Source organism: Orbicella franksi, chromosome 6 (assembly GCF_964199315.1).
Source record: "Orbicella franksi chromosome 6, jaOrbFran1.1, whole genome shotgun sequence".
Taxonomy (NCBI): domain Eukaryota; kingdom Metazoa; phylum Cnidaria; class Anthozoa; order Scleractinia; family Merulinidae; genus Orbicella; species Orbicella franksi.
This window is the reverse complement of record NC_138150.1, coordinates 4,412,374-4,434,896: the sequence shown is the minus strand read 5'-3', so window position 1 is coordinate 4,434,896 and position 22,523 is coordinate 4,412,374. Positions and strand designations below refer to the sequence as shown.

The 22,523-nt window shown below is 38.1% G+C and overlaps 1 protein-coding gene across 2 annotated transcripts in view; it reads left to right on the top strand.

The window, feature by feature from the left end:
• The first annotated feature begins 1,512 nt into the window (after positions 1–1,512).
• LOC145489595 (uncharacterized) overlaps positions 1,513–22,523 on the top strand; it is a 38,478-nt gene continuing 17,467 nt past the window's right edge. Inside the window, exons 1-24 of one of the 2 annotated variants that reach the window (XM_081468580.1) lie at positions 1,513–2,568; positions 3,783–4,000; positions 8,196–9,076; positions 9,670–9,749; positions 10,282–10,443; positions 10,857–11,006; positions 11,764–11,958; positions 14,211–14,281; positions 14,564–14,764; positions 15,457–15,593; positions 16,307–16,460; positions 17,145–17,223; positions 18,037–18,120; positions 18,352–18,409; positions 18,820–18,922; positions 19,130–19,175; positions 19,390–19,445; positions 19,777–19,857; positions 19,946–20,020; positions 20,173–20,270; positions 20,629–20,671; positions 21,431–21,524; positions 21,633–21,737; positions 22,450–22,487. In XM_081468580.1, the coding sequence (XP_081324706.1) occupies positions 2,059–2,568; positions 3,783–4,000; positions 8,196–9,076; positions 9,670–9,749; positions 10,282–10,443; positions 10,857–11,006; positions 11,764–11,958; positions 14,211–14,281; positions 14,564–14,764; positions 15,457–15,593; positions 16,307–16,460; positions 17,145–17,223; positions 18,037–18,120; positions 18,352–18,409; positions 18,820–18,922; positions 19,130–19,175; positions 19,390–19,445; positions 19,777–19,857; positions 19,946–20,020; positions 20,173–20,270; positions 20,629–20,671; positions 21,431–21,524; positions 21,633–21,737; positions 22,450–22,487 (3,719 nt within the window). In that variant the 5' untranslated portion in view covers positions 1,513–2,058. Of the gene's footprint in view, positions 2,569–3,782; positions 4,001–8,195; positions 9,077–9,669; positions 9,750–10,281; positions 10,501–10,856; positions 11,007–11,763; positions 11,959–14,210; positions 14,282–14,563; positions 14,765–15,456; positions 15,594–16,306; positions 16,461–17,144; positions 17,224–18,036; positions 18,121–18,351; positions 18,410–18,819; positions 18,923–19,129; positions 19,176–19,389; positions 19,446–19,776; positions 19,858–19,945; positions 20,021–20,172; positions 20,271–20,628; positions 20,672–21,430; positions 21,525–21,632; positions 21,738–22,449; positions 22,488–22,523 lie in introns of both variants that reach the window. The other variant, XM_081468579.1, reaches the window with a different exon arrangement.

The following is a 22,523-nucleotide window of genomic DNA, read 5'->3' as shown; positions in this document are numbered from 1 at the left end:
ATAAAATTGCAAAAGTTAAAGAAATAGTAGATTAATAATAGTGACTCCCGATAATTCGAACCCTCGCCAAAGTATATTTCAAACGACTTAAAATGGGCCAAGAAAAATAACCAATTTTCCTACTTGTGCAAATATCTGATTAGCGTGTGTAAAATGCGGAAAAGGTTGAAGAATTCATTCGACAGAAATTGACGGCGGTAAGGATACTGTCTACAAAGTTAAATTTAGATCTGCCAGTACTTTATGCAGTGTGTCTACAAAGTTAAATTTAGAGCTACCAGTGCTTTCCGCAAGATAAGTTATCTTTCTACTCAATCAAAAATGCTAAGATTGTTTGAAACAGGAGAGAATCAGAAGTATTAAATATTAGAGCGTGGTGCAACATCATTCATGTGTAGACGCAATGCTACTTTTAACAAACTTTGCTAATTACAAAAATAAGTCATTCTTGGTGCAAAATTCTTTGAATGTTTTAGTCAGTAGTTCTTGAGTCACCTGACTACCAGCTTTAAATTCTTTCTTTGTATTTTTGGTTTCGGTGCGGATGTAAGAAACATTTTTTTGTAAATTGCTTTGCTTTCGACCACAAAACCGAAGAGAAATAATGTTCTACATGCACTGCTTTCACGAATCACAGTTGCCCGTAGTATGAAAAAAGCCACTAATATCCCATGACAAACGTGATGTTGTTTTTTTTTTTCCGTATTATTTAACAATAACGACCTTTTCTTTCTAGTTTCGAGTTGTTGACGATTATTTCCACATTGACGTCACAATAACTGCTGAAAGTCAGATGCAATTTCCAGTGTTGGCAGAATTTTGTAGAGTTGAGTTATAACTACTCGATGCAAGAGGGAAAAAAACGCATACTAAGAGCTGTGAAATATGCCTTTTGCACACTAAAAACAAATGTACCTTCCAAAGACAAGTAACTGAAATTTGAGGAATGCATAGCATTTATTGAAAACAGGAAACTTTGATACAGTCATCAATTGAAATGTAGATCTTTGCTCGAGTTTACTAAAACAAGTTCTGGCAAGTATCGAAAAAAACATCAACCATATCGTAACAGTTTTTAGATGGAGAGTTTTTGTTGAATCGAATAGTTTTTGGCAGATGCAAACCGCCTGTTTTGCGAATTGGAATTACTTGATTGATACATAAGAAAGTTTGACATTTTTTTATAAGTTTTGATTCGATTTCTGTGTATTTTCACCTGAAGAGCGGCTTCTTTTAGTTAACTGGCTTCAGTTACTCGGCGATAAAGGCCAAGTTTACTATCAGATCATCCGCGTTAGTCATCAGTACTCGAAGTTCCCTCTTAGCATCTTACTGCTATAATGTAAACATTTAACATAGCTGTTCAAAACTTTGGCAAGGCAACTCCACCTTATCTTGAAGATTAACACTGGCTAATACGATTGATATAAACTAAACCGTGAAGTTAACTTGTAAGAATTACAAATTTTCCCTGTAAATGCTACCATTTCAGTACTTACCAACACAGGTGGCTTTTAGTGCCTCTGTCCTCTACGAAGTTGTCGAAGAAATGGCCTGTCTTAGCAATTTTTACGCAATGACGTGGTTTTCTTTTGTCACGCTACTAAACAGTTGACCTTTTGATATTGCCTCAGCGTTTTCCTAGAAAAGAAGGAAGGGTATGTGAAATCTCCCTTTACTTTCGATTTCGGTTCAGGATTTCTTAGAAAAGCGGGAAGAAGAAATTTTACCCTGTCCCCTCCAATCCTCTCCCCTAGTGGGGTTATTGAAGACCGCCGCTCGTAAGTTTTCGAGGAACTGGGTCCAAGGCAACAAGATCTAAACAAAGATGGCGTCTGAACCACGCATTTCTCCGATCCAAAGTCGAAAGTTTCTCCATCGTCGTGACCTGCAGAATGAACAAGCTCTGACGACAATTTGACTATGGCAAGCTAATGCACACGGTTTTAACTTTGGCCTTAATATGGTGGTAGAAGATGAAGAATTCAGCGTCAAAAACTACAGTATGCAAACAACAAAAGCGTCGACCACAGCAGCTTCAACAGTGAGATACTAAAGATGTCATTTGGGGGAAAATCATTTAAGAGAGAGGAACTGCGTATAAAGCAAGAGCTTCAGAACCTAACTAGACAATCAAAGAGTGAATTTTTTGGCTTGAATAGCGATGAAAAGTCGAAGCTGCTTGAAAGCAGCTCAAAAACTTCACTGGCGCAGAGAAGCCAACCTACAAAACGCCAGCCAGCGAAGAAAACTACGAAAAGCAAACGAAAAACGACCAAGAATATCGATGCAGAAAATAATGATTCGGACGGAGAAATCCCTCCACCAAGCCCATCCATCGATCTAGGTTCAGAGTTAAGAACAATAACACCAGACTCTGAGATTGTCACAAAAACAGCTCAAGAAGCTGACCTGCAAGGCTCGGATGGTGTTGATCGCAAGACTTCGGACATGATTTCTCGATCGACTGGCGTGGCTTCTATCCGTTCAAAAGTGGAGTTGAATGTTGTAATGTATGGGAAAGGACTTGGAGAAGAAAATAGTTCGACAGCGAAGCAAAAAGATAAGGTAAATATTTATTATCATAAACAAATTTTATAGTTGTACATGTGTACCTAAGCTTAAGTAGATAGTATGTGTGTGAAATTTTCTCAACCAATTTGATTGTTATTTTCCTTAATTTTATGACATGAGACAAGGGAGAATTACAAATAGTTAGCAACATTTCACAACACATAATATTGAAAAAAATTGAAATCCAGGAGTTGCCAATAATTTGCACCTTCTCAACCCTCCAAGAATGTTGTTAAAATTAGAACTCCACCAATTCAACCACTAAATATGTCAAAGATCCAAACCTTCTCCGCATACCCCACCCCCTGCCAAAAACATATAAAATCAGCCAAAAGAAGTGAAAATGTATTTTAAGTGCATTTCTTCATATGCAGGAGATTTTGGTGACCAGTAACAGAGAATTATTTTTGCCTCTATCCAGGCAGATAATTTAGTAGAGTTAAAATGGATCACACAATTATACTCATCTTGCTCCAATTGTACATATGTACAATATACTTGTCTCTTGCTCCCTGTAACACTGAAATTTTCAGTTTGTCTTGCTTGCCAGATTTTACCCTATCCTTGTCACATGCTCATTATGCGGCATTTCTGTCATATCTGCTTGCCTTCAAAAAATAATCAGAAAAATATCACCTATAAACTGAGACTTACGTTAATTTAGTCTAGAAACTTGCTCAGTGAATTGAAAGGAAATGTTTACATATACATGTACATTGTAAAATTATCAGTAATCTGCCAAGTGTTCACTAGAATTAAAAAAAAAATAATAAATCACTTAATTTAAGTGTTGAAGTGTGTAGCACTACTGTACTAATCGAGGACACTGAAATAAGCAAACAAATATTGGAAATTAAACAGAAACTTGTTAAAAACCCCAGCTAGTGAGAGGCTGACCAGTTGGCTATTTACAAAGTGTGGAGGAGTTGAATCTGGGACCACCAAACACAAATTGATCTAGTGGCAGGGAGTAGGATTTGAACTTGGGATTACAAATCCAGCACCTTAACCACTAGGCCACGCCACCTCCACCTAGAATTAGTCAGAATTCATACTTTACATAATTATCCATTACAAATTAATTTTATGTAATCTGAGTTATTTTCTAAGAAGTTTTTGTAACTTCATTAATGATATGAAATGAGCAAAGCTGTCAGAGTAAGTAGATAAGTGGATTTGTAAGTCTGTATGGATTTGTTTTTCTCAAGAAATCAGCAGCAAAACCACGGTCAGCACACTCAAGAAGTCCCAGCACTTCACGAACATCCCCTCAGCCTGAGGACGTTCCGGTTAAGAAGCCAGCTATAATTGGCTCTCAAAGTACTGCTGTAGCTGTGCAGTTTGCACATCGACCAGTGCCCAAACAGAGACCAAGCTCCAGGGCCTCACAACAAGGATCAGTCAAGAGTCGAGCTTCTTCTGTTAAGTATGTTTAATATTTGAAACTGTTTATTTTACCTACGTGTAGAGGGTTCAAATCTCTCTCTTACATTTGCTAAATTGCATAGTAGACTTAGATCAATTTCTGCATGAGGTGATCCCTAGATCATCAGCCTCTTGCCTTTCTGTTTATAAGTAGGTTGTATCATCTTGAGAATGCTTGCTGTCTCTGGGGCATTTCCACTTAAGGTTACCGTATACCTTCAGGGGTGTCTCACGTCCAAGCGATGTAGCGCGTCCGGTTTAAGCTGTAGATACCTAAACCCCTATATCAAATTAAAGCTTATAGAGCTGGCTATCAAACCGTACCAAAAATTTTGAAATAAAATGAAGTGCCGATTTTTTCACGGCCACTAAATGCGAGCGTCCTAATCACCTTTTGGAAGCTACAAGTCAAAGCGAATTTTGTTTTTCGCCAATTTATTTTTTTCCTCGGTTTCAGGACAAAAAGCGCTAAAAAAGCGTGTCTGCGTTTTGCCATATTCAATTGCAGTAAAAAGTTACAGAACATTTTCAAAATAGGATTTAAAAAATGTGAAGTGATCGTACAAAAATTGCTCTCGGAGAAAAAATATTTCGAAATAAACAATTCGCAGACACGTTTTTGGTTTTTATATGTTAATCTAGCTACTGTTCAAATTTGAGGGCAATCAAACAAATCCCCTTTGATTTGTAACTCTTTAAAGTGTCTGCTTCAAGCGAAAAAATTTATTCGAGAAAACAGCGCTAAGAAAAATCTCTTGCTTTGCAAACAAACTCCGCCCACAAACGCCTTCAACTGGGTTCTCAGATCACTGAGCCAATCAGCGCTTGGAAAATTTACTACCATTAACTCGCGGTGAAATTTACGCGTGAATCTCGAAAAAACCCTTGTGTTTCGCAATGCGCTCAAGGCGGAGAGATAATTTTTCTGTAGCTCGGTTTTTCTTGAAGCTGGTCTGGCAAAATGGGGAAGACGAAAAAGGATACGAACGCTAGAGTGGCTGAGCGACGAGAACAAACTGAACAAAAGAAAGCGTGGTGGAGCAAATGTGCATGGATAATATTCCAGTGGATCTCAATGAGTTGGGCGATTCATCGGTATCGGACTCAACAAAAGAGTCAATGTACACGTCGCTGTTATAGCTGTCGAGTTCCCAAACTTTTACAGAATCTTTCTCTACTCTTGACTCGATCTTTTTGCCCGCTTGATACAATAGCTACAGCTTCATCCGCGAGGCCAACTTTCGCTTCTTCACTCATTGATGTGTTTTCATTCGTTCTTCGCTTTTTCGAACTGGTAAACAGAGTTTTCCGTGGTCCATGTTTACTTATAACTTAATAGAATTACATCTAATACAAAAAATGCTTGGATCTGAGTAGCCAGCCAATTCGTGGTATCCATATATTCCCGCGAAAGTAGTCTCGGTTGATTGCGTACACGTTATAGGGCTGTCAATCAAGAGGGAACTTTTACTTCCGGCCGTAACGTAAAACCTCCATTTCTCCGCCAATATTGAGTTTTTTTCAATTTTGTTTTCAGAAATTAGAGATTACTCTTCGACCATTACTTTGAACCAAAAATCGAAATTTGAAGAAAATTGCCGATCTGAAGGTATACTGTAACCTTAAGCTAGGTACTCACATGTACATTGTGACAAGCATTTCAATTCTTGTGAGTCTAAGCACAAAACAGGCAGTGCTGCAGGAAATGTGAGAAAATTCACTGTCAGTTTCGCTTTCTGTGCTCATGTTGATGCCATAAAATATGCACGCAGATTCCTTTAGCTTTCGTCCTCAGCGAGCCTGCGATCATAAAACTATAGGATCATCTAGTCCTCTTTGTCCCATGGGGGACATAGGGTGTCCACAATTGCTATCCATTTCTGTTGGTCCTGAGCTGCTCTTTTGGCTTCGCACCAGGTCATGTTGTTCTCCCTCAGGTCCTTCTGTATGCTTCTGCACCATGTAATTCTGGGTCTGCCACATTTCCGTGTTCCTTGGGGATTCCAATCCATCACATGGCGCGCTATGTTTCTCTCACCCTTCCTTAGTGTATGACCAATCCATTTCCAGCGTCTTCTCTTTATGGTGGTAACAATAGGCTCTTGTCCAGTTCTTATCCATAAATCTTTGTTGGAAATCACCTCAGGCCAATATACTCTCAGAATTCTCCTCAGAAACTTGTTGATGAATGTTTGTACTTGCTTTGTAGAAGCTGTCGTCACTCGCCATGTCTCTGAACTGTACAGTAAAACTGCCTTAACATTGGTGTTGAAAATTCTAATTTTGGTAGCTGTGTGCAGGTCTTTGCTTCTCCAGACTGGTGTAAGCATGGCAAAAGCTTGCTGTGCTTTCTTTCTTCTTGCTGCTATGTCTTCATCTGTTCCTCCAGTCTTATTCATCATGCTACCGAGGTAGGTAAACTCTTCAACCTCTGCAATGTATGACTGATCGAGACAAACCTCTCCTAGTTGAATGGTATTGATTCACATCACTTTAGTTTTACCAGGCCTACTCTTTGTGCTGTGGTGTTCAGTCATTCCATTTGATTGTTGGCATCCTGAAGTCTATGCGATAACATGCAGATGTCGTCAGCAAAGTCTAGGTCCTCTAGTCTCTGGATCATCTTCCACTGAATTCCCCTTGGTCTGTTGAATGCTGTTTTAGTCACCCAGTCTAAAACCACTAAGAATAGCAGAGGGGACAGTAAGCAGCCCTGTCTTACGCCTGTTGTCTCTCTAAATGGCTCTGTAAGGGTTCCCCCATGGATTATTTGGCATCTGAAATTTTGTAGAAAAGTTGAATCATTCTGATGAATTTCTCTGGTAGCCCATAGTGTCGAAGCAGTGCCCATAGCACTTGGTGGTCAATGCTATGAAAAGCTTTTTCGAAGTCTACAAAGTTCAGATACAGAGATGTTTGAAACTCGATGGACTGTTCAATAATAATGTGAAGGGTCGCAATTTGGTCTGCGCAGGACCTTCCATTTCTAAATCCAACCTGTTCTTCACGCAGTCTTCCATCTACATGCGCCTTCATTCTTTCAAGCATAATACTGCTAAGCACTTTACTGGGGATGGACAGCAGAGTGATTCCTCTCCAATTTTTGCAATAGCTAGTGTCTCCCTTTTTTGGCAGTTTTACTAGTAGTCCATCTAGCCAGTCTTCCGGAATCTCTTCAGTTGTCCAGATAGTATTGAACAGATCATATAGTATATTGATGGACGTTTGTCCGCCTGCCTTTAAGGCTTCTGGTGGAATGTTATCTGATCCCACAGCTTTTCTGTTCTTTAGTCTTGTCAGTGCCCGTTTAATCTCTTCGTTCGTGATGTTGCCAGTGTTGATCGATAATTGGTGGTTTAATTGTAGCTCGGGGGGATCTACAGGTGGATCCCTGTTAAGCACTGTTGCAAAGTGGTTACGCCATTCTTCAAGTTAAAGGATATGTCTGAAGTAATATATCAAACACAAGAGACAGTGTTTCATCGGGATATCCAAACACTGAGAAGAGAGTTGAAAATACAATGCGCGGCGGAGTATTTTTGACGAAATTCAAGGTGTCTGGATAGCCAATGAAACACTGTCTCGAGTATTTGATATATCTTCTCAATCAAAACAAAAACTAAGGAGTAAACAGAGAAGTAAAATCGTCAAAATATATGCTTATTAAGACCAGGTATCCAAACTTCCTTCATGGTTGTGATTTTCTTTGTTTTAACTTGATGAATTATTAGAGAGTTTGAGAAGATCATATACAACAGTGCATTAAATGCAAGAGATTCAAGGAAAGTGGTGATTTTGAGTGCTGCATGTATATGCTTAATCATGCATTTTATTTTGACTAATTAAAAACAATTCATGTCATGTTACTAAAAGCTGTGCGCAAAGAAAGTTGTGTCTGATAGCCCAGGGCTAGCAGATTGTGCACTCAGGTTTGTGGGTTTTGTCCTTTGCTTGCCTGATTGGCAAGTGAAGTTTTTTAGGACAACCGAATAATTTACAGAAGTACATGTACACTTAACAGATTACTAAAATGTTTGGGGGGCAAGTGAGAAAGATTTTTGGGTACGTGTAGTTCATCACAGTGACACCTTGCAAAAAGGGCTAGCTTGAAAATCAGTTTTCTTTGTGCCCTGTTCAAAAGGTGGTCTCCATGATGGGCAATTCAACTGTTCAATATTGTACTTTGATGTCTGCAGGAGTGAAGAAATCTTCCACCCAACCACACCCACTTTATTGGATGAGGATGGTGGCATTCTTAACCTTGCTGAGAATGAAGTGGATGTGGATGGAGAAGATGAAGGATTAGCAGTTAATCAAAGTTATGATGACGGCATGAATATGCAAGATGATGCTGTTATAGGTGATGAGTTGGACGATGTGGAAATTCCAGTTCAATATGAAAGCAGTGGAGTAGTTCAAGAAGATACTAATGCAGGAACTAAGGAAGTGCAGCAAGAAGAAAATACTGCAAAAGATTTTGAAGTTAGTGTAGTTAAAACATCTTTTTCTACACATGATGTGGAAGATGCAAAGACAGAGGGAACAGAAGGGGAAGAAGACTCCCCAATAAACAGGATCCACTCTGAGATTCTTGAATTGACAAGAAGAATCAGCATGCCTGAGGCAGGTATACTGAACTTGATCAGAGCAACTGAGGAAGCTGAGAACGAAGCTAAGAGGCAACAAGAGGTGGCAGCAGCTGCATTATCTCCATCAAAAGAAAGTTTGTTACTTTGGGCTATGGCAGGGCATGGCAGTGGAGACTTCTCTATTCAGGGAGCATTTCGTGGGCTGTCTCCTCTTGACCTGAAGCAAATGTCCACTAGTCCCTATGTGTCCAAAACTCCTGCTGTCATTAGAAAGGCTACATTGCAGAGTGATGAAGGAGGTAAAGCTTCTGTTGGTGATAAGGAAAGTCTGGACACAAGCCCAAAGAAAGACAAAGCAATTACAATGAACAGTGAGATGGGTGCTTCTGGTGACGTCAGTGTTAAACCACAAACAGCAGAAGAACTGCCGCAGACTGGCAAAGGAACAGAAACTAGGAAGAGTGAAATGACTGACAGAGATATGCTAGGTTTGTTCAAAATAATTAATTGCCAGACTACCATTAGACAGAGATCTGATATCTTTTAGGTACATGAACAATACTACCTGTACTCTAACATTTGCTTCATCAAGGGTGTTTTTCCATATTTTGACCAAAAATTCCAGTTTTAATTTCTGAAAATCTCCAGCATTTTCTGGAATTTCTGGAAAACAGAATGACCTCACAGAGTACAGCTATAACCAAAATTAATTCTTGAAAATTTCTTTCTGTCTGCTCCTCAGAAATTCCTCAATTCTCATCAACAAGTTTTTCTTGAAGAGATTTGCATACCATTTCAGGGTTCTCACAAAGTTAAATGCAGTCACTAGCACTTGTTTACATGTAGGTGACTGCTTTTGTCGTGAAGTTCTAAAAAATCAGGTGAATAGCAAGCAAAGTAGGTGACAGATCTTGAAGTCGATGGCAATTTTTGCTGGCTCCTCTTTGCCCCCATTTCAAAAGTTCCAGAATTTTTGGTGGAATGGAAAGTGCCTTTTATTACACTTGGCTATTAATCAGTCTGATAATATTATGAAATTAACATGTATGGTCTTAATAATCTTCTGTGTCACTCTTTGCAGCATCTCAGTCTGTTACACTTTCAACAAGACAAGGGCTTGCGAGTCAAAAGACCATGATGACAAATGAACAGGCTATGGAGGTACTTAGCTTTACATACATGTGCATGTTCATTTTTAATGCTACTACTACATGTAACAATACAGGTAGAACAAACTTTAATTCCCATTGTGATTGCAAGCTCCTTTCTTTCGTCACATAGAATTGCATGGATCCATTATTTTCTCCAAAGAGGTTAATGGCGAAACTAAAAAAATGACACTTTCTTTCATTTAGGCTGTGTGATGGACTGAAATTTTTTTCGCAAAAAACCCCTCTAAAATTGAATGATTATTTGAGAGGTTTCTATGTACTTGTAACGAGATGAAGTTAATTTCTCATGCATGCATTATACAACCAGAAATGCAGCTCAACTGACTTTCTCTGAACACCTGGATGGCCCAGTTTTTCAAAGTATTGGATAAAGCCATCCACAGCATTATAAATCACTAATCATAAATCATCAGTTGTCCACTGTTGAGCAACCAGGCCCACAAGAGATTTGTAATGTACATGTAGAGAATGAAACTATTTCTTTTTAGTTTTGTAATTCAGTGTTACTCACATCTGTACAGTGCCTTTTGTTGCCATCGGAAGTGGTTCCAGAAGACATCATCAGCATAAAAGGCCAGCAGGTGGAGATAGCTTCTAAACAGTCTACTGCTCCTGTAAGCAGTACAGGATTTCCACTTCAAGAGTCAAACAAACAGTGGATTGATGTCAAACAGGATCGGGAGGCGAGTGTCATGTTTCTGGATTCATGGGAAGTAAAGGAAACAGAAAAAGAGAAGAAGGTATATATCACATTACTAAAAACTGGATCATTAGATAATGCAATTCAAGAGTTTTCATTGGAGCCATCATGGTTTATGAGCCATTATATTACAATATTGAAGTGTATCATTTTTTTAAATTTTGGTAACTATGTACAAAACTGAATGAGTAAATTGAGTGAATATCTTGACGAAGAAACAAAGTGTACATTGTAGGCTTGTATTAGGAGACTAATTGAAAAGAACAACTCAGTATGCATGTATGAAATTATATGTACAACATTACTGCAGTTTTAATTGACTTACAGATTCATGTATTAAGGGTAGGCTGTTAAGCAAGAATTAACTCTTGATCAATGTTTCATTTCCTTCCATAGCCAGTCAAGACTCACAACATTCATCACTTCTGCACCATGCCCTCCAGAGTAGAGCTTCCTCCCCATCTTTGCAAGCTCACAAGAGATGAACATACACGGGATAAATTTTTCCAGGTCACAGGGAAGCAAGGTCCAGATGTTGACTTCAAGGTACATACTTTTTCGACAGTAAAATACATTTAATTAAATGGACTTTGTTTGAAGATTATGATGTAACTCAACTTATAGTGCATGTATGCTTATATATATGTGGGAAGAATGACATCTTAATGGTACAGTGTATAAAACAGTTGAAAGATCACTTGAGAGGGACAGGTTTAAACCATACATGTATGTAGCTAGGGTAAACTGTTTTTGTCTAGTTTTTTACTCCCTAGCTCCACCCAGGTATACACTAATGGGTACTAACATTAATTTAACTGTAAGAGAAACCTACATTGTATCACTAAAAGGTCCCCATTAAGAAGATAAATGTAGCAATACTCTTACAGTACCACTCAGAGAACCATCAAACATGTTCTAAACTTGATTAAAATCATTTATATTTAGAACTAAAATGCTTTTTAACATGTTGGCATTTGCATTGGTATGTAGTAAAAGTAAAACAAATAACAAACTTAGGCAAATGTATTGATGAAAACTGAGTTTACAAAATTTGATGGGTTGGTGAAAAGGGACAACAAGTTGAATTCTTTTTGTCGACGAGTTTAAAATGCATTTTATGGTTCGCTTATCTCAGAGTGGTACTGCATGTAATCTCCAGCAATGTGAACCACTGGCCCATGGCTACACTTACATGTGCTTAACCTTATCATAGATTATGACCCCATATGTCTACATACATGTACATGTATACTTAACCTTTGATTTTTTATATTCTTAATGTTGTCTTGTAATGTATAAACAGAGTTTGGAAGAAGTGCCTGAAGTGAATGAAACAGAGGAAGGAGTGATTGAAGATGACAAGCCTACAGTCAAGCTGGCTGGGAAAAGTGAAGAGAGACGCTGGTCAGTTGTGGCTCAGAAGATTCTCATGGAAGCGTTAGTGGCTGGAGATTCAGACGAGACACTGAACAGGCTCAAGAAGGCTTCTGATAGCCTGGTGGGTTGAAGGAATATGATTGCACAGTTTGTACAGAATCAGTATCTAAGATTAATATTGGTAGCCACTAAGCTGTGTTCTATTGGAAATTCACAAATCTGATTGGTTCTCTCATTGTTTCCTATTATTTTGCTGATAGACAATGATCACGTGCTTGTTGCTCTTTAAGGTTACTTCCCACCTTCAGAGGCCAAAAAAATCGTTTTTTCTTTTATTTGACAAAATTTTAGTTCGTCATTTTATCTAGTGTTTCCAAAAGAAAAACATTAAAAATCTCAAAAAGTGGCCGAGTTATTTAGAAAAAACATATTTTCAAATAAAGTTAATAAACTAGGAAGGTGTCACAATCTTGCCAACAGGCGAGAACCCTGGGGAAATTTTCGCGGCAAACACTCATCGTTCGTATTTCATGTCATTTCCATATTTTTATTTACATCACGCACTTGACAAAAATTCCCACGTGGAAGCTCTTTACGCTAACTCCTATGGAAAAATCAAAAGCAGAAAAAAGGCCTTGGGTAAAGAAAACGAAAAAAACCGGCCCAAAGAAGAGAGAAAAAGCTCCATATTGTCAAGGAAAGAAAAAAAAACCTTGCTGAAAGCGACAAAGGCCCTTGGTTGGGCCAAATGCCTTCGACAATGTCGGTGTCTGCTGAAGATCCGGAGAGTTCGAATATCCTTGGAGCAAGTAGCTTAAAAATCAAAGTTAACGTCAGTGCAGGCTGCAAACAAGATTCTTCGTTGGAATCTGGCGGAAGTGATGAAGAAAATGAAACCTACCCAAGGGAACTCCTTTCAGCAATAAGGGTATTTCTTAAGCTGTGCGTCGATTCCTTAACGTCTTGTTTTTCAGCGGCACATTTTCTGCCTTTAACCTTTTTGGCGCGGGTTTTGCCTTTGCCTTTGCCTTTGGTGTCTTTGCCCATTATATAACATTGTCGTCCTGAATTGAACTCCACTGAGCGAGATTAAAAAAACATGTTGTAATGTGATGCTTTTCCCAGGAAATCTTGCTCTATTGTCATAGGCACTAGGAGGTCCTGTTGTTCCATTGGTTTGCGGTTTTATTAGGCATGATAGTCTCCGGGCATGGCGTGAGTTGTTTGCGAACCTTTACAAGCTAAAATCTCGCATTTGATTTTTGGAGGAATACATCCACTTTGAGCGAATTTATAGGGTATGCAGATTTGACGGATTTTTGTGAAACTTTGCCAGAACATTCCAGAGATAATGACAAACCAAAGTGTGTCGGGAAATTTGAATATTTAACACATTTTTCCCCGTGGCATCCATTTATGCAACACGTCTCGCATATTTTTAGCTACTCCAACTTTAGAAGTGGATATCTAGACAACCAATCAGAATATCGAAAAAGCCCGACACACTTTCATTGATTGATGCCTTGTGAATAAGACTGTGCAGCCATTTTGCTCGTACTGCGGAATCCGATACCTGATAAATTCAGTAGAAGAAGCCTCGGTCGTTTCACACCTTACTGCCTCCTGACACTTCCTGAAAGAAAACATTGCTGAAATTGTTTTTTTTTTTCTAAAAGTACATTTATTAAGCTTTCTTATGATATTTAGTTTGTTGGGGTTTTATTGAAACTGGCGCGCGTACGATTTTTTTCCCGAAGGGCACCTGCGAAGGTGGGAAGTAACCTTAAACTGAAACTTATTGACTTTATATGCGGTTTACAATAATTGCAAAAAATTACAAAAATAATTTAACAATTTAATCTACAATTTTTTTTAATTTCTAAAAAAATGTAGATTTTGTGCTGTAATCCTTTTGAGTTTGTCTTAACTAAAGCAATAAGATTACTTGCTCTTGTTTTCTATGGATAATAGGCAACAAGGCTACACCTCGTTGACAATTTGTTCATTAACAAAACACAGGCTCATAATGTAATTGCTGATTATATGAACTGTACAATGTAGTATGTTTTGAAAAGACACCTGAAGAAACATCATCAAAATGAATTGCATACAATTAAGGATAAGAATTTTTAATCATTGAAAGAGTTTGCAAGTTCTTTTTCATGCTTTGGTCCACATCCTACGTAAATTATTATGTTTTTTCGTAATGGCTTTCCATTCACTGCTTTGGAAAGGCTTAACTGTAAATCAAATAACGAACAAACTGTACACTGACTTGACACATGCACTGAGTTTTCACTAGTTTCAAATTTTAAGTGACAACTAAAGATTGCTAATGATTATTGTTTGTAAGCTGTGTCTTTTTTGGTTTAGTTTTCAGCTGAACCAGGTGAATCTCTGGACATTGTTGGGGTCAAAGTGGAGCTAAAAGAGGATACTTCAAGGTCATGCCCTTGTACATGTAATTGCTTGTATGAAGTAAACATGTATTGAACCTTAGGACTACAGTTCAGTAATTTTTATTTTGTACAAGGGTTTTATTAACGGTGGGACACCTGGCAAATTGACTGTCTGTGAGGATGATTTTGCCCACCTGGCTTGACCATCTGGAAAAAACTTTTTCTTATTAAGAAGTTCTGTTCAAAAAGTTTTGCCTGGCTGAACCAGTTTCCCTCCTGCTGAAAACGTTAATGAAACCCTGATGTTATATATACATTGTGTTGCAGACTTTACTGGACTCCAGCTCCACCTAAAATGAACTTGGCCCCAGCAACCATCAAGTCGCAGCTTTATCCCGAGTACCATGGTGCGTCCTTGCTGCAGGAGAGCCTGGGAGCAGAACTGCACACAGTGACGGGACTAGACAGTGATGATAATGATGAAACAGAGGCTGACCTGGATGACGAAGACCTGAAGGCCAGGAACAGGTATGTACAGTACTCACTTGACAGTAAGGTTATTGATTTAGGTTAGAAAGGTTTTAACTAAGAACTAGGTATCCTGATTTTAATGAGTATTTTTTGATGGCCTGTGCAATGTACTTCTCAAAAGTAAGGACTACAAGTACACCGTATCACCTTGTCGCATGAAGCATATCATTCTCAGTTTTTTTCAAGATTCATCTTGTTTCTCTCTAGATGCATATGGTTTCCTGTTGGAAGCCATTTTAAAGTCTCATTATGTTGTCTTGAATATATCGGTAGGAAGCTAAACAGAAAATTGTCTGATTAGGCATTCTTCCATCTGGTACATGTACAACCTTTACTCTCAAAATCATATTTAGATTTAACACTATTAATTAAGCTCACAGTGGGGCTGTTTTACGTTTACCATCTATCCTGTTATGCACCATTTTCTTCAGTCCACACCTCCCTCCCCCCCCCCCCCCCCCATACTGTATCTGTATATCCATGTATAAATGTTCAAGCTCACATATAGTACATGACTTCACACTGGGACTGTTTTATGTTTACATTATCTATCCTGTTTTGCACCATTTTGTTCAGTCCAGTTACTCCCCCTCCCCCAATACTGTATCTGTACATGTACACATACATGTATAGATGTTCAAGCTCACACACATGACTTTGTTCCATGTATTTCCTTTTTTGTTTTGCAGAGTTCTCAGTCGAATGCATGAGTCCATGACTGATCTGAGAAAGCTTGTTGCTGAAACCCAAGTTCAAAGACCAAAAACTGATATAGGAGGCATAGTGGATGGTTTTGACCCACAGACAGACGGCCAAGAGGGACAAGGTAACATGACCTGACCTCATGTTCAGTGTCTTGACAAATTATTGTAGAAGTGACAATATCGTTTGTCCAATAAATATAAATAGAAGCTCTGAAAATGTTCATGTATATACATGAAGGCCAGAATCTATTTTTGTTAGCATAAACCCTGAGAAAATATTCAGTGCAATTTAGATATGTTTGCAACACTGTTCACTCTGTCCTATTCAAAGATTGTAAAAACAACACATCAGTGTCCAGTGCAGGAAAAAAACCCAAGTCGATTGCCCAGGGCAAGTAAATTTTGTTCTTGGGCAAGTGAAAATAGATATTTGGTGGTCCACTTGGCAAGTGAAATGAGCCTCAGTAGTCTTGTTAGTGATAATTTCTAATCAAAAACAATTTCAAAACTTAAGACTGCAAAATGAGCAAAACAATGAGTTGAAAGTATGGATTAATTTAGTTGATAAGGCACAAACACTGCGTGTCTTTTGGGCAAGTATATTTTAGTGGGGGCAACTTAACTGAAAACTGAAATGTACTGGCCCACTGGGCAACTGGATTTCAAAATGTCTTTCCTGCCTTGGGTGTAGATAGCAACTTTTAAGATTTGCAGCATTGAACCATGCTATATTTCTGATGCACTTTCAAGACAAATGACGTTGGATAAACAATTGATCAATGTACAACAGTGTACAATAATCACATGTTTAAATTTTAAATACTTTTTTTTTAAGTTGCAAGTCCAACCAGATTTGTGTCAGTGCTTGACAAAAGAAGACAGGAGATTAAACAACAAGATAATGCAGAAGAAAGCAATGTTGAACTAGATGGAGGTATGGAAAGTACAGCTGCACAGAAAGACCAAGATGAAGGTGTCACCATCTTCAGGTATACTCCAATAAAAAAACTTTCCAGGAATCATGAGTCTTTTTTCCATTGACTGATACAGAAGAAAATTTAGTTGCACACATTTGAACACAGATCTTTCAAATCAGAGTCCTTGACCGGTTTCTTCAAATTGGTTCTTCCTTGACTGGGTTCTTCAATTTCAGTTTGATTTTGTAACTTTTCAGTGAGGATTTCTGTTTGTTTGTCCTTCAGTTTCTAGCTTGAGTAATCTCAAACCACACTAAACATAGAAAGGAAAAACATTTTTATACAAGAAAATTTAATACTTCGATTAACTTTTAATCATGGGTTAGCATTAACTGGTTTTTAAACAACTTGACTCAGAATGCTTAACCATTTTGCTACCGCACCTTCCTGCCTATCCTTTAGTCTTTGTTGGATAGACCTTTTTAGCTTGGGCAGTTCATCGTCTCTGATTACAGACCACATGATATTCTTTAGAGAATATTATTTTACACATCTAAAAAAATAATTAAGTATTCATTCATATACATGCGACCATTTGAAAATTTAAAAGTGTAAATTCCCAAGAGTATCATCACATGGTCTGAAATGGAGTGACAAACTGCCCAAGCTTTAAAGATCTATTTATGGTGAGTTTTGGCCAATCCTGTTAAGGCTTCTTTTCAATACCTCACTACTATTGCAATGACCCCATTTTAGGTCAGTGTCACATCCATCATTGTCACTTGGTGAAAAGGGTCTTATAGTCCCTGGAGGGTATGACATCAGCATGAATGAGGTAATGAGATAATACCTTGAAGTTACTGTAAGCTTATTAGTGTACAGTTACATGTATTAAATTGTTTTACAGTATGAATTAATTGTAATCAGTCAAAAGTCCTTTACAGAATTAAGTTAGCTATTAAGGGTCGAATTCTTCAATTATTTTTGTCAAATTGACAGTCATACTTTCTTGTTCAGTTGTTGCTTCACGTTGTTTGGAAAGACCAGTCAGAATATTGATGTTAACAAATATCTGTGAAAAGAAATAAAGGTAAAGGTAAAAGGTAAAGTCTGCATACGAGCCAAGTGGCCCATCAGGCCGGAGCTTATCCCGGTTTCTGTAGCATGAAGCGACTAGGAGTATTTCTACTCCCCCCTGGATGGGATGCTAGTCCATCGCAGGGTTACCTCCAGCATTAAGTTCGCCGGTACCCATTTATACACCTGGGTGGAGAGAGGCACTGTGGAAGTAAAGTGTCTTGCCCAAGAACACAACACAGTGTCCCCGGCCAGGGCTCGAACCCGGGCCACTCGATCTGGAGACGAGTGCACTAACCATGGGGCCACCACGCCTCCCATGAAAAGAAATAAAATTGTCCAGTAATACATGCAGGGTTCCAGATCAGTTTTCAAGGCAGGGTGTCTAAAAGGATTTCCAATGGATCAATTACCGCTGCTTCCACCAAATCAATTATAAATTTTCTGTTAATTTGTTGGGTCATCACATGTTGCTGATCTTGTGAGGTTTTTGACCTGAGAACCCTCACTTATCTGGAACACTGACATATATAATTATGTTATGTTAATGGTTAAGTCTAATATTTTTCAGTTGAATTACCAACGTGACCAGGTTGCTGCAATCAAAGATAAACAACAGGAGAAAGAACAAACTGATGATAGGGAACATTCTCAGGTACACTCCTGTACATGTATTTCACCCTGTAATTTACAGCTGACAAGTTAATATCTGTATACAGTCAAACCTCGATTATCCGGACTCGTTGGGACTGGAAGAAATAGTCCGAATAATCGAGGTACGGATAATCGAGGTTCGACTGTACTAATAAAGTTAAATATATATATTTTATTTTTTTAATAAGATTATTATTTAATTAGTATCTTACTTTGTTTCATATTCACTCAGGAAAAGCCTTTTTCAGTAACAACTGTGACATCACCAACAGAACACAGTACCATAATGGGTGAGATTGTCATGTCAAGGTTATTGTGAAATTTAGTTTACAGCTTACATCATACAAGTGTTAATATGATACGTGATAGAAAATTAATGACTTTTTGTGAAAGGAAGGGCTTCGTGCCTCATAAACTTTCAACTTAAAATAATTCATGAAGACTCTCTGTGGATCATTTTGTGGATCATTTTTAGTTGATGGTTGAGCTGATCAGTAATGCAAATGAAAGAGAACTCAAAGTTAATACGCTTTAGTTTGTTTCAGTCTGTTATCTCTTTTTGCATTTCTATTCCATATGTATTCCTGATGAGATGACAGTGTTCTGTATAATTAATTTTTTTGACAAAACTAGATTTAAAAATTACCATGATGATAACATTTTGTTTTTGTTAATTTGTCTTCCTGTTCGTGTTCTCAAGATTTTCAGGGGACGTCACATGAGTTTGATACTGACGAGGGGAGGACAGATGCTGGAGATAGCATGTCAATACAAACAGGCACAACTGTTCCTATAAGTCGTAGGTAAGTTATGTTGTTTGTTTGTTTTTTACTGTTGTTATTACTGTAGTTGTTATTATTTGAGTGGAAGTCTAGATGAAAGAGGGAAAGAAGTTGGGTTGAATTGATGATAAGATGTCGTGACGTGACATGACGTGACATGATCGGCAAGGCGTGACATTCAAGACAGTGTTTTAACGTTTTTCTGTATTGGTTCGATAATTTCATTAGGAGACATCCTCAAAGAAAGACAAGAAAAAAGACAAAAAAGGAGTTGGTATGTACATTTTTTATTTTTGCAAATTTTAAGATTAATCACAATTTTGGTTGATCATCTGGCCACTTACATGTAAATGTCTTACTTTACTCTGATCTCTCCATGGCGTTGAATGGCGAAATTGATTATAAATTAATTTTGTTTATGTCTTTGTTTATTTGTTTGCTTGTTTTGGTGGAAGCTTCTTACCTACAGCTCTTTTCATTTATCTTAGGAAAGAGAACAGGCAATAAGAGAATTCTTGAATCAACCAGCAAGGAAAATTTCAAGGTATGTTTCGAGCGCTACATGTACCTCCCTTGTGCTGCAAAGCATAACGACAAAACAATACAACTAAACACAAGCACAAACACAGAAAGAAGTTGTTACAGTTTCACGGGTTTTACTCCAACTTGTTCTGAGCCGGGAGTTTTTGTCATCTACTTGTGGTTTCGGAGACCAAGAGTTATGGTTCAAAATGTAAGGACTGTTGTTCATCTGGTGTGAGAAAGTTGATAATGTGTGAAGCAAAAGGATGACTAGGGACTTAGATGAATTGGCCATGTTCCCATTTGCTTTATTTCCTCAATGTAATCATGTCAGTGTTAATTATGTCTTGCAGACACAAGTCGTTCACGGATATAAGACACTTAGAGAGAGAAACGTTTTCGCAGAGGAGTGAAAGCATCAGCATCAGCACAAGGTACAATAAGAATGCAACAGTATAATAGATTGTCAGCACCGAGATTTCCCAATCGTGTATATTTTTCACTTGAAACTGCTTTCCGCAGGTCAGACCTGGAAAAAGCAAAAAGCCAACCAACATTGTTGGACTTTGACGAAATGATGAAAAACGAGTTTACAGGGTAGGCGCACTTATTAGAAACGTTTTCGTTAGTAAAAAAAACATTTTGTTTGTATTCTGTGGATTTTGCAGCATGGAAATGTTTTTTTTTTATTTGTTGGTGGGGGGAGCAGTTTTTGTGTGAGCTACAAGTGAATAAAATCTTTTCTACAGGTCTGGTGAAGCACTGTTTGATGAAGTTCGTGAGCGTACTTGGTATGTGTGGTTCGATGAAGTTTATCCACCCACTCCTGCTATTCCTGAAATCAAATGTAAGTTGATATCAGACTCTCTAACAATTATTGCCAAATATTTCACCTGGTGAACTTTCACTTTGACGCTTTCCTCTTTAATTAACCTAAAGTCGTTGCGTTGCGTTGCGTTGGTCCAGGGAAAAAAATACGCATCGCAACGTAACGCAACGTAACGCAACGTAAAGCAACGTAACGCAACTTAGCGTAACGCAACGCAACGTGTGGCCTATCTAAGGTTACCACCTGGCCGGACATAAAACTCTGAAGCCAGAATAGATTTAAGGAACCGTCGAGTTAGGATCGTTTTGGCAGTCAAAATATTTTGCATTGCCTTAGTCAAAAGTGACTTGTTAACTGTTTTTAATTCGTGCTCTAGTTGATCTGCAGAGTTTGACTTCTCCCAGACCACACTCGCAAAGGTAAGACTGAATTAGTATAGCTGGTTTTCACTGTTACGCCATCAAAACTAAAAAGAATCTGGAATATGATAGATGAATGATATATACACAACCCCTCCAAGATTTAGGTCTGTGCGGTTTTTCATTCGCGCGTTATTCGAAGAAGTGTTCTTCTTGTGAAATAACAGTTCAGTTAGTAAAAACTTAAGCAATAACTCATTTTTTGACCCACGCGAGAGACTTCTCGGGTCGCCATTTTAATGTCATGCAGCGCATAAACTTGGAAATTCAAACGTCTTCTATTACAAAACGAAGAACCCTTTAGTAAAACGTCAAGTTCTTAGAGGGTCTTACATGCGATGAAATCAAAACTTCAGAAGGATTGGTAATTTTTGATTTTGGAAAATGATGACGTCACATGAAAACCGGCCACAGGAAATCGTACATGACTGTAGACGTAGTAAATTTACACCAAGAGCGATAGTTGAAAATTGTCTCAAAATTGCACCAGCCTTTACACGAGTGTAATGTGACAGAAGTTTTACTTGTACGACTGAAAAATATACGCACGCGCGCGTTAATTTGCGGCACTGCAGTGCAAATTAAAACTTCACGATAAATTGGCCAGCTCTCAGCCAATCACAATAAAGACATTTTCTCAGTCATACAGTAAAATATTCAGCAGTTAATTCAAGACTAACTGAAAAGCCTTAGTGTTACTAGTATAGCATAGCACGTGTGATTAAAGGTATCTTAGAGCGCAGTTTTGTTTCCACACAGCAAGTCCACAGCCGTTGTTATAGACAACGATATACTAGAAGACATCCAAGTGATCGAGCCTGAGATAAGAAGCTCAGACCGGGAGCTGTACAACGTAAGTGAAACTTTATCCATCTTGGCAAAAACTCTTATAAACATTTTTCATCTTGAGCCAAATTTATAAATCTACAAATGTTCTGTTTTGGTTTTGTTTGTACTATAGGCCCTTCAAGAGGAAGTTGAACGACTAACCGATTTGCTCGAAACTACACAGAAACCGGAGTCTACTGCTATCTTTTTATGCCGAAGAGGTGCTGTCTTACGCAAGGTAATAACCAACTTTAGATCTTTTTTCATTATAAGAATATATTTTGTAACAATGTTGAGGCTGAAATTTGCCAAATTTTACGAATATTTTAAGAATAAACCCGAGGCTGAGATTTTGAAAAGAGTATGATTTTGTGTGTTGAAAATTTGTAAACACAATACAGTTATATGTTTTGAACTAAACCGTGAAAATTCTTCCTTTCTCTAAACAGCAAAACTAGGCACAAGTCATAACAGGGTTTATTACCTGCAGTCTGGCTTCAAAATTACTTCAACGCCAGCAAAGTCAATAAATCATAAATGCCATATGCTATAATTTAAGAATATTCACACGTACGAATATTTTAAGCCTAAAATCGGTAGAAAAATAATAAATTTTAGCCTAGGCCAGAAAAACAACAGCCTGCGAACGCAGACGTATTTTCGGCTGTCACTTGGTTCCTTTCGGCGGAACCAAGTGACAGCCGAAAATGCGTCTGCGTTTGCAGGCTAGAAAAACTATATTCGTATCAAAAAAGAGTATACAGCTCAAATCCGCAGTAATCATGGCGTTGCAACTTCCGTGACTTTCAGAACTGACTGTTTAATGCGATGCCACTTACTGCCTTAAGAAACGTCGGGTTCCACGTGGGTCGTCGTTGTTATATAAGTTGTGTTCTATTTGTACAGTCCTAGTGGTTCTAATTTGAATGGGGCTTTCTTTTCATCTGCAGCTCGGATATTTGAAGAGGGCGTGGGATGACTTAAACAGGTGAGAGGAGAACGGGAATGAATTCACAGCTCATGT